General features: G+C 39.2%; 1 protein-coding gene across 10 annotated transcripts in view; it reads left to right on the forward strand.

Annotated features, from left to right (window-relative positions):
* ANKRD44 (ankyrin repeat domain 44) overlaps window positions 1–12386 on the forward strand; it is a 148469-nt gene that overhangs the window by 88142 nt on the left and 47941 nt on the right. For all 10 annotated transcript variants that reach the window (XR_008577570.1, XR_008577571.1, XM_054829500.1 and 7 more), the window contains exons 5-9: window positions 3097–3297; window positions 4866–4953; window positions 7239–7381; window positions 8822–9034; window positions 10512–10590. Coding sequence is in view for 8 of the 10 variants with exons in the window: in XM_054829500.1 (XP_054685475.1) it covers window positions 3097–3297; window positions 4866–4953; window positions 7239–7381; window positions 8822–9034; window positions 10512–10590 (724 nt within the window). In the remaining 2 variants the exon portion in view is untranslated. The remainder of the gene's footprint in view (window positions 1–3096; window positions 3298–4865; window positions 4954–7238; window positions 7382–8821; window positions 9035–10511; window positions 10591–12386) is intronic.

Below are 12386 nucleotides of genomic sequence, written 5' to 3' on the forward strand. Positions count from 1 at the left end.
TTAGGTTTTCTGTTAATGCATTTGATTCATGCATAAAGGAGAGTTAGCCCATATTTCTTCTACTTGACAGCTAGAAATCTTCTGGCATCATGTTTTACTTTTTCCATTGCTATCTCAAAAAGGAGCAGCAATAACTATCAGGAATGCAGCTCAGGCATGACTGTGTTTTCAACCGCACCATTATTCTTGGCTTTCCATTTTGGACCTCCCTGTATACTTTTATCTTCCTAGTACTTAGTTAACAGTGAGCCCAACTGCAGACTGAATTGGCTGCTGGGGGCAAGGGGAGGGGTTGTAAAAGAGACAGAGAGTGGCTGTCTTCCAGAGATTGATGGACTCGAATCACCTCCGTAACAGTCCCAGCGCTTGCCAAGCCTGGAGGCAGGAATCCTGGGCTTGCTTCTGAACTTGGGCATTGTTTGGCTGTTGGCTGAGCTTCCCAGCTGCTGGCATCCGCCGAAACCCTCTGAAAGGAATATCTGATGGAGTATGAATGCTGTAATGAGGCAAAATACAAAAAGCCATGTTGGAAAACAAAGGTCAAACTTAAACCTTAAAAACCAGCCACAATCTTTCTCATGCGGTAATTGCAATGTGTTCGGTTTCTTTTCTTTTTTTTTTGGATGTGTCAGAGTACATGATTTTTATTGTCAGTGACAGTCCTAACAGAAAATTTATGTCTTTCTATGGGTTTGTGTCTCATCTTTAACTCTTTGTCAGCTGAAGGCCAATTGCACAAAGAGAAACTGTCTCCCAGTCTGCCTGCAGTTTTGGTACCTCGAAGTGAGTACCCTGGTGCAATAGTGAGGCAGCAGGGGAAGGCACCAGCCCTTGATGCCATTTCACGTGCTGCTCTATGTTTTAGAAACACACATAGCTTTCTTCTGCTGGTCCTTTTCCTTTGTTATTTATATGATAATTGCTACTTTTGCTAATCATTTTGAAACAGACTCAATGTTTTGAGGCTTTTCCAGTGCTGCATTTACTTTACTGCACAGGCTAACAAATGTGCAGCTTCAATATCAGCAGGACGAAGCTGATGGTGATAGTAGTAGATAGCAATAGGTGAATTCACAGTTCACAATGAGAGTAGGAGGTGAATTCATTGACCAGTAGGATTCGGTGTGCTTTTTGAAGTTCCTGTGAGCTCAATTGATTTTAGAATGATCATCTACAAGTTTTAAGTTTTATTATCAATCTTTTATTATGAAGCTTTCACAAGATTCAGAAGCTATATCCTTGCACCCTTTTTATAGATTGACTAAAAGCATGAACAGATTTTTACTTAAATCGTAATAATTTTTCAAGTAGGCTGTAGGGATTTAAATGTTTATTTACAAATCAACAACCCTCAAGTGTGTCTGTGTAGGATTGTTAAGGGATGTATCAGCTTTCAGCCTTATACAGCTTGAAAAAGTAAAGGGATTTCACTCTGGTAACTTGGGATAGCCTGAAACACTGAATGCAGAGGCTTACACCAATAGCTGTGGCTGCATGCATGCGTAAAAATTATGTTAATAAAAAGGTATAACTCATGCTCTCAAAAGCAATAAAATTAAAACTTCTCCGTAAGGGTTTTAACATTTTGATCCCAAATCTGATAGAGAAGCAGATTTGCTGATGTAAACAAAAATGTGTAAATGTTTTTTTTAAAAAAGGCTAAATATTTTTAGCTTTGACTTTTCATTCCTTACTATTTAGTTCTAAAAATTCTCCTTTAACTTTTTCCTTCCTTCATTAAGAGTCAAAGTGCAGGAATTTTCCTGCTGACTTCATGTCCCAGCTGGGTATGTCTCCAGTGAATTACATTGAAATGACTTTTAAAATAGTAGGCCTGTAATTTAAAAAAGAAAATCCTGTTGAGACATCAACAGTGATATACCATTATTGATGCCGTAAGAGGTGCAATGTCACTAACTGAACCAATCTGTTAGAGGACAGTTTGTGAGATGGCTGTAGAAAATGAAATTGCTGAGATCGGTTGAGGTCAAAGAACTAAAACTCCTAGTAATGGATGTATTGTTGATACAGACTGCAGCGTGCTCCTGGGCCATTCTAAATACAAAAGTGCTATTTAAATACACTGTATGTGTTGGTTATTCATTAATAAAATTTTGGCTGCGCTTACCAGAAAACTTTTCAATTTATGGAAAAAGAATAAAGTACTATGTAGGACTAGGGCTCTCTCGCTTACCAGCTGTGAGTTGTAATTAGCAGACAAGGCTACTTGAATGCTACCATGTCCCAGTGGTGCCTTTGTATTTTGTTTATTTGTGGGGAAAAAAGGAAGAAGATACAAAACGTAATTTTGAGAGAGACTTGGTTTTTTATCTGACTTGCTTAATGGCAGATGCATGAGGAGAAACAGAAAAGAACTGATTGTAAATTCTCCAGTGAGTCTCTCAAGAGAGAACAGTACATTTTCTCACTGGGAAATGCTCACTTTTAACCAAGAAAATTAACCTTAAAAGATGTTGTTTGGTCTCAGGCTGACAGAATGGATGTTGCAGTGAAGACCCTTGGCCTGTACTTAGCCCTTGGGGAGGGAAGGAATGCTAATGCTAACTTGGGGACACCAGCATCAACCCCTGTCTGTGATTCACATGTTTTTGCAAAGCTAAAATTCTGGTTTCATATATTCTGTTTTATTTCCTCCTTTTTCCTGTTTATAAATAAATTTCACTGCCCAAAATGATGTGCTTTTCATTTTGTAAATAATATCTGTAACTGAGCTCTTCTTCCATGAGAGCACAGCTATGATGACTGAGGTATTGAAGGTTAATCAGCCAAACAGGTTGGGCTCTCTGCATAGGCAGCTTTGTACATCCTAAAATCAAATTGGGAAATTTTGATTGTGGGGGCACTGCTCTAAATGACAGCAAAGATGATGCGTACACTGGCATTTGAATCAACAATAAATACCATTTCCCTAGCCCAGGAGGTTGCTTAGGTAAATGTTGTTCTCTTTCCCTCCTCCTGGCCGTGTCTGGTATGCAGAAGTAATATACGTAGGTAGTATGATCGAGCTGTCAAGGATGTGGGCCCTGTATTTATTTGAATTGCTTGCTTATGGGTATAACTGTGTTGCCGTTGCAGGAAGCAGTGCAAGTATTGATTAAGCACTCAGCCGATGTCAATGCTCGGGACAAGAACTGGCAGACACCGTTGCACGTGGCAGCTGCGAACAAGGCAGTGAAGTGTGCAGAAGTCATCATCCCCATGCTGAGCAGCGTCAACGTCTCAGATCGAGGGGGGCGGACGGCATTGCACCATGCAGCTCTGAATGGCCACATTGAGGTGAGTTGTTTAAGAGCGTAATTGATCCTTGATTGATTTATTTATTTTCCCAGTGCAAACGATCTGCTGTGGCTGGGTCTAGACTGAGCCCCATATCCCTGACCCCACGATTCTTGCTTTCCAAACTGTGTGCCAGGTTTCCTACCTGCAGAAATCAGAGAATGGCTGGAAAGTACTTGTACAGAGCTGGCGTGCCAGTGAGGTGTGCATGCAAACTTGGAGAGCTGGCTGCACCACCGGCTTCAGCAACTCAGAGGTGTCCTTGGCTGTTTAGCGTTTGACTGCCTGCAAAAATAAGAGTGGCAGAATGGAAAGAAGGGAAAACTGGTGGATTCATTTAATGCTCAAGAAATGTTCAGCTGTTTGAGTTCTAGTCGGTCTGCTTTTCTAATTAACCTTCCAGAAAATGTGCTTTTGGTTTTTCTACTTATCTTACCCAAGCAAACCCTTCTAATCTAATTACTGTTTCTCTATGAAAAAACATACTTTTGTATATAAAGCCCCTATGTAAAGGGTTTTGCTAGTGTCTTTAGATCTGGGTGAAAGGATTCTCATTTGCCCATTCCACACCTGAAGATCTAGATATGGAATAAAAACTCTTTCACTGGAACAGTAGGCGTCTGTCAACAAAAGTTGGTCAATTGTACTGTAATTAAAAGAAGGAAGAGAAATGATAATTCCTGTAAAAAAGAAGATGGTGTTTGGCCTTTAAAATACTGCACTCTGGGGAAAAAGATAGTAATGCTTGAGTCTAACCATCATAATCTAAAGCTCCTGAGCTTTTGGATAGAGCGTATCAGAAATGTTAACTGAATATATGCTGTTATTAGCTGATCTCTTTCCTGTGGCAAAGCAGTGTATGAGAGGAAGACAATCATCCAGCTCTGTAATTTATTATTTTAGAATGTTTTGCTGGAAAAGATAGTTGTTGAACGTGTTTTCCATTTAGTTTCCTTTCTTTTCCTCCACTTATTTTTCTTATGTTTAATGTTGGATGATTGTCAATGGGGAAAGCAGCTTTTTACCTCTTAGCCACGCTGTCTAAAATTCCCGCGTCATATACTAAGCAGCCTGGTGCCTGTCCTCCCTGCCATGGACACATGGGAACTTCAAGAAAATCACTGTGGTGTGGCAAGAAATAGACACTCCTTTCTAAAAGATCAAGCAGATTTTAGGGTTTGTTACCTCATGGTCTGGAGGAATCTTGTCCCAGCCCACAAGAAAAATCTTTAAATTGGTCTTAACAGTAAAAACCAAGAGCTATGTTTCTCTTCCAGGCCTGTTTCTCTTCCAGGTTGTTTGCCAAGCTGAATTTGAAGCACACTGGAGTAGCAGCGCCCTGCCTGCTCTCAGCTCCCTCTGTGGACACTGAACGTGCCCTGGTTACTTGTGGCCATCACCGGTCCATGTCATTAATGCACACAGCTTTGAACAGTATTTGTGTAATTCACAAACTTATCATTCAAAAGCAGGATTTTGTGATCCCAACTTTATTGTTAGAATGATTTGTTATAAACTGTTGCGTGTGTGATCTACAGGGTTGGTTTACTTACTGCTGTTACTTCTAGATGGTGAACTTGCTCTTAGCCAAGGGGGCAAACATCAATGCTTTTGACAAAAAGGACAGAAGAGCTCTTCACTGGGCAGCATACATGGGTAAGGCTTGGGCTGTTGCTCTTTCCTTTTAATTTCCTGTTCTCAAACCAACAGCACGTTTTACAATGGACAAGAACAGACCTGGCCATGGAAAATGAGCGTTGTATGTACCCTGAAGAGGGAAGGGTTCAGCTGACCTAAATACACACTGTCCATTTATGGTTTTGCAGCTGGTGAGAACTTGGCTGCAATTTCCTTTTTAACACAGTTAATTGTGGGGTTTTGTGTCTTTTTATGTCTTTTTATTCTGACTCTAATCCCAGCCCGAAGTATATTTGGGCTTGAAAAAGGTTATATTTGTTTCAGTTTTGCTAAAAACTACTTCATATAAAATGCAGCTAAATACAATCATAAATTTTGCTGTTTATCTATGTTTATAAGTAGTTAAGTTGTTACATTGTTTGAAAGTGCTTCAGAGGCTTTCCTCCTGTTAAGAGCAAGTTGTCATCTTTTATTCCAGAGTAGACCAGAGCAACCGATTCATCTATTCAAAACATCAGTGGTGTTACCAAATACTGCTTAATTAAATCAATTGACCTTATCAGTCCTTTCAAGCTAAAGGAAAATTTCTTATAGTGGGGCATTATAATTTAAAAATACTAGAACCAGATTGCCTGTGATAGTGGTCACACTTGTTCAAGAGCCTTTGTTGGCCAAGCAGTATATTCCAGATTATAATTTGTGAGGTGATGTGTGCCCTCGGCCAGGAACTCTTTCATCTAACCTGTCAAAGCCTTGATTTTAATCATGGCACTTTTGGAAATGAGATAATAGGAGATTTCAAACTGTGAGAAAAGCATATTGTGCATTTTTTTTCATATACACAGACAGATGGAAAGACTTTTGCCAATGAATGTGATTTGGCTTTTGAGCTAGTGAGATTTGAACTCCACTCTGTAGACATGAAAGGCTTTTACACTGTGCTTTGTAATTCCACATCTCTTTTGCTCTTAATCCTTTTCAGAAATTCATGATGTACTTATCAAAATATTTAGATAACATTTAAGGCCTAAATCAGCAATGGGATTTAGGAGTCTGTAGTGTAACTTGGACAGAATTTAGATAATGAAACTTGAGCATGTTATCCTGTAAATCCTCATGTATTTTCTTGAATGCTTAAATATCTTTGGGCACTTCAGACTTTGTCCGTAAAGTGTCCTAGGCCCTGCGCATGACCAGAGCTGCCTTTGTCAACTCAGTGCTGTACAACTCAGATGGTGTGCAACTTTATATGGTGTTTGACATAATAAATTTTTAATTCTAAGAAAGACAGCTGTGCTTCAACATGAAGCAATAAAGACTATTCCTCATTTAGCCTTGATTTAATTTTGGTGGTTAGAGTACCATCTGGGAAGGCAGACCATAAAGTTTGAAACCTTCAGGGAGAGGAGGAAACTGAAGATACAGGTGGCTTATAAGTTGCATTTTGAGGTGCTCAGCTCTTCCTCTGTATTCTATAGGGAGATCCTAATTCAGGGGTAGGCATTTCACTCCTGAAGACAGATGTCCCATCAATTTGATGGCAGTCAGCTCTCAATCAGTGTGACTGTTGAGGCTATTGCAATTATTTTAGTTTGCAGACTAAGTATGTGTGTACAGACTAAGAGTTCAGATTCAAACATTTTTAGACCTACATTCAGGGTTTTTTGCATGGTTTTGTGTTAATGATACAGTTTTGGAGAGTCAGAAACCTGATCCAAAGATCAATGGATTCCTGTGTTTGTATTGGTATGCTTTAGATCAAATTCTGCACTCACTTGAAAATTTAGTTTTCTGTATCCTCAATGCTGCTGGAAAAGAGGATTCCTTAATTTTATCATTTATTAACGATATTTTGTATTGCTAACAAAAACCAACAAGTGTTAGCAGTTGTGTTTGCAGATGACATGAACAGGATGCTCTTTTGGGAGACCTGTATGCATTGTTGTGCTCCTGTGCTCACTGTTCTTTCTGTAATGGGGAGAATAAACCACAAACTGTTATTTTTAGAGAAATAAATGGGAGAGAGAGGTCATTTTGTTCTCTTAATGACTGGAAAACTAATTCAGTAAAGAGAAATTAGACACATCTGGTGAAGGTGAATGTCTATTGCATGGATTTCTTGACAAGGCCTGGAGCTAGGATTAAGAACATTTACAAAAATGCTTTTTTCCCCCTTGTAAAACTCTGAGTGCATTGTGAAACAGCAGCAAAAGGAGCAGTGTGTTAGCAAGAAAGCAGTAATTTAGGACAAGTGATGCTATAGGATGGTATACTCATTGATTACTATCTTTCATCTTTTGAAGGTCATCTGGAAGTTGTTGCCTTACTGATTAATCATGGTGCAGAGGTGACTTGTAAAGACAAGAAAGGTTACACCCCACTTCATGCAGCTGCATCCAATGGGCAGATTAACATTGTGAAACACCTCCTTAACCTGGGGGTAGAGGTATGTGGTAACGTGCTCTTTGAGGCTTCCATGTTTTTCACTATTTGAAGATATTTTTTCCCTCTTTCTTATGGATGCTGCTACAGATATTGGCAGAGCTTTTAAAGAAAATAGTTCCCATTTTCTGGACCATGAAAAGCACCTTGTGCTTCATGTGGTTTATTACTTCAAGAGCCAGGAAACGTTCTGGGATAAAAAATGCCTGATATGGACAGTAAATTCCAGGCCACCTTGCTGAAGAAATCAGGAAATGTATGCTGTTCCTGCAGAGGAAGATGGAATAATGAAACCTCCCTTGGCTCAGCATTCCCTTTGATACGATGAGCAGTTGCTCTCAAGATATACACTGTGTACTTTACTAAACTGCAGCTCAGGCTGTTTAAGTTTAGGGACCTGTATTTTCTCTGTAGTTGACAGAGGGAAGACGAAGGATTATTTTCACTCTGGAAAAGATCCTTCTTTTTTTTTTAGGGCAAAGACTTCTCTCCGTCTAATATTGTCAATTCAGCGGTTCAAAGCAGCAGTGAGATGACCAGAAGAGTCTGCACTGGTTAATTAGAGATGTCAAATAAAGACATTGTATTTGCCAGCTCTATAACCTGCTGACTTGACCTGCCAAAAAAATGTCAGAAGTCTGTGTTCATAGGCTGTCGACTATGAAGTTGAAGGGGAATAGGTGTTTCCTGTTATTAGCAGTACTATGCTAATAACTACCTTTAACTTCCACATTCTCTGCTACTGGGGATATGATCTTTGAGACTGCTGTATTTTGTGGAACGGTATTCGCGTCATCCCCGAGTCTTTTGTACAATCTGTCTTGTCCTATTTTACAGAACAGCAGTTGAATTCTAAGCTGGTCATCAAGAAGTAACACAATCTTAATTACGTCTTTATAATACTGAGCTACTGAAAGTGGTTTCTTATTGAAGTGTAAATGGCTGTGCAGTTTCACCTTCCCTTCACTCAGACACCTTCATTCCCTTCCCAAAAGACATTTGTGGAAAGAGCTCTTAAGCCTGATTCTGTTCACAAAAATTCAATAGTTGGTAGTGTGGTGGGTTTTGGTTTGGGTTTTTTTTTTTAAATAAAGATTGTGAGCTTTTTATTTTTCCTACTTTCACACTTATATGTAAAAGCTTTCCAGCTTGTTTGAACTTTTGTCATCATCATCATTATCATTACATAGTTGTGCTATCAGCTTTGAGCTTCAGATCGGCTTTTAGAAATTGCCAGTAAGACAAAAAGTTAATAATAGTAAAGGTAAAGGATTCCAAATTAAGCTCTCTGGGAGTATATTTTTGTCAATGAAATTTCCTGGTGAGAAATATGCACTATGACAGTTGAAGCCTCCAGCTATTTCCATTTGCAGTATGTGATGCATTATGTAAAATGATAAGCTGATGTCTGTGATTTTAACTGTGTCTCCTTGTCTCATTTTAGATTGATGAAATGAACATCTATGGAAATACCGCACTTCACATTGCCTGTTACAATGGTCAGGATTCTGTTGTTAATGAGCTGATTGACTATGGTGCTAATGTAAATCAGCCTAATAATAATGGATTCACTCCCTTGCATTTTGCTGCTGCCTCCACTCACGGAGCACTGTGTCTTGAACTACTAGTGAATAATGGGGCAGATGTTAACATTCAGGTAAAACTTGCATTGCAGCTCTTCAGTTTTACTTTATCCTATTTTGCATACTTCAGGAGACTGGAAACTATAATAATGAGTACAGTATGGCTTTAAATCCTTGATGGAAGTAGAGAGATGCTGAAACTGTTGATCATTAAACTGTTTGCATGAGATTACTTTCCAGTAGAGGAGTTTTTAGTGCCTTGATAAATATAACGACAGCCTTAAACTTTAGCCCAGTCACTCTCCTGAAGCCACAAACCACTGATAAAATATAGTCCCAGGAGCTCTGTCAAAATTTTATCTCAGGCAGTGGTGGTAAGTCAAGGAATTACTCCTTTCTGGTGTTTTCCTCCCCCCTACAAAATGGATTTAATTAAACCTGATTCTAACAAGTTCCTTTTGACTTTCCTGGGGAAGTAAGAACTGAAGGTTGGTTGTTTAGCTATTTTAGAGCCTGAATTTAGAAAGTTTGATTCTGTTTAGGGTATATGAATACTTTTGAGATACAATTGATGCATCTTAATGAAGCTGAAAGGGACTTGCTCTTATCCAACAGAGAGGGTACTGGTATAGGTACTAGAAGACTTGAGATCTTTGAGTTTATGTAAGATTTTGTCCACTTTACTTTAAACTCTGTGTGTTTCAGTTCCCCATGTGTAGAACTGGTCTCCTAGCATTTAACATCTCTGGCAAGTCCTTTGAGATCAGTGAATAGTCAGTGCACTATTTCAACTCAGAATTATCAGCATTAAATTAGGGATCGTGCTTGCCAATGAATGCGAAATCCCATGCCAATAAACATGAAGTGATATGAGTAGTGAGGCTGGTACCCTTCTCTTGCTATTTTCTCAGCTCCTCAGCTTTCCCAAGCTCAGTTTCTTTCTCTAGAACCCAAAACCTTGATCTCTACTCATTCTATCTTTCCTTTCATATGCCTTCCCTGTTTTCTAATTGTCTTTTGTACACATCCTATTTTTGATTGCGTGGAAAATTATTAACCAAAACTTTTTTTCAATGTGGCTTTTATTCTGGGATATGTCTGTAAAATGCAGATTGATAAATAGGATATATTTCTTTAATCTCTCAGAGACTGCTCCTACTTAGCTTTGTGGTTCATTTGCTTTTTTTTATTCCTCTCGTTGCAAGGATTAGGGGAAAATAATGACTGAATGGGAAATGTTACTTAAAAATAATATTCAGGAATAATATGTCATATATCTGCACGTTCCTAGCAAATATTGTATGCAGCCAGGCCTCTGAGGACAGGGTCCACTCCAGCCCATTTCCTACTCATTGCTGAGGAACTGTTTTACTTGTATGCTTATGCCTTTTGGATTTATCATCGTGCATAGATTCAGTCCTACAGACTTTTGAAGACATTGGAGGTTTTATCTGAAGAATAAAGAACTGTAGAATGTTGAGCTGAGAGACTTCAAATTGTTACCACCGCTTCACATGCTAAATGGTTGTTTTTCCATTTTGTTTCTGTTAGAGTAAGGATGGGAAGAGCCCGCTGCACATGACAGCTGTCCATGGGAGATTCACGCGGTCGCAGACCCTCATTCAGAACGGTGAGTTTCTGTACTTCTTCCACAACTCTCCAAAAGATTAGGCATTTTCAAGGTTGCAACTTTTAGTTGTTCTTTCCCAGAGAGCCAAAGGACTGCTGTGAGAGCTGCTTAGCTCTCCATCAACTTCTGGCTTTGAGCTGCACTGACAGCTTTCACTCCAGTGTGCCATCACAAGTTGAGATTTTGATTGTTAACAAAATCCCATATTCCTCCAGCTGCTCATGGTCTAGCCGATCTGTTGTGATTCTTAACCTGAAAACAGGAGTTCAAAGCTGTATTTAGGTCTTTTATCAGCTGACAAACAGGCACAACTTTCTTTCTCAAATGATTTAAAAACTAAAAAAAGAAAAAGTTTCAAGTTGTCCTCCCTTGGGACCCCTTGTGTTCTCAGACCATTTTCTCTATCCTCCATTCATCAGCTGTACTTAGCTCCCTTAGCTCCATACTTTGTCTCTGTCTTCATTAAGTGTTGAATAAATACACAGGAGGGTGGACCAGCGCCACCTTGTTTGTTCTGGCATAGCCAAGATTCCTGATTATCAGTCATTTATCAGACATCTCTTTTCTCCAAGAATACTACAGAGTATAACAAATATTATTGTTGGAGATCTGGCAGAGCCCTGTTTCCAATCGACAGAGGTTGCTATTACTGATTGTTTACTTATGCTTCCTAGCTTTGGCCACTGTACCAGACAGGATGGTCTGGGGTTGATTGGTTGGTTAGTTGGGTTTTTTGTTTGTTTTCCAAAATCTCCAACTTGGAACTTAAGTGTGAGACGTTGAAGGTGGCTGAACAGTTGCACTGTAAATGTAATGGCACATTTACCTAAGATTGTATTTTGAAATGGAGGTCTTCAGTACATCATGCTTCTTTCAGGTTGTAATGCAAGTTGTTGTCGTATCTCTCCTTGAATAAATAAAATAGTAATAATGAAAGGAGTTTGGGCAAACTGGAAGAAACTGTGCTCTAATGCCATTTTGAGTTGTTTAGTCAAATATGGTCTCTGACTTACAGCTGTTGTTTGCTCTCTGTTGGATTTGTGTGTGAAAGGACTGGCTTTTCTGTCCTTCACGCCTCTCTACTCTTCTTCATGTTACTTGGGTTTCGCTTCTTTCTTTCTTTCTTTGCTGGCCCTCTAATTTTAGTATTGTAGACAGATCCGATTGCAAGTGGCTGTATGCCTCATTGCCATGGGATATTGTGAAAGAGAGAAATGTCAATGATTTAAAGAAATGCAGTTTCGTTCTACAGTACTTAATGAGTTGGCTAAAGACATCTCAATTTCTGGCTGCTGTCTCTAGTGACTTGTAGAGGAAGAATGGGTTGCCTTAAAATTGGAAAATTGCAAATGTGATACTTTAAAAATGGGGAAAAAGAAATGCTGGAGAATTTTACATACGTCAGCCAAAAATTCTGAAATGAGTGAAAGAACAAACTATTTGTCAACACTTAGGGAGGAGTGGGCAATATCTGGCATAGATTTCTCAAAAGATGCTGAAACATCATAATTCTCTCCTACAGCAGGGTAATAGGCTTTGTGAACACAGCACAGTCCTCTGACTTTTCTGTGGGCAGGTAATGTTCGTGGAGACCTCCACTGGTGGAGGCTCTACCCCAGGGAACCTGTTCCCGCATTCCATTGACATTTATTTACTTTTAGAAAATGCTGTATAGTGCTTTACTGGAACTTTTCTTGTTGTAGTTATGGCCTGTTATCTCCTGTGAATAGCGGACATGCAGTAAATATTGCCATATCCTGATGTCAGCAAGACTTTTTTACGTGCTTTCATAAAAT

Source organism: Grus americana, chromosome 6 (genome assembly GCF_028858705.1).
Source record: "Grus americana isolate bGruAme1 chromosome 6, bGruAme1.mat, whole genome shotgun sequence".
NCBI lineage: Eukaryota > Metazoa > Chordata > Aves > Gruiformes > Gruidae > Grus > Grus americana.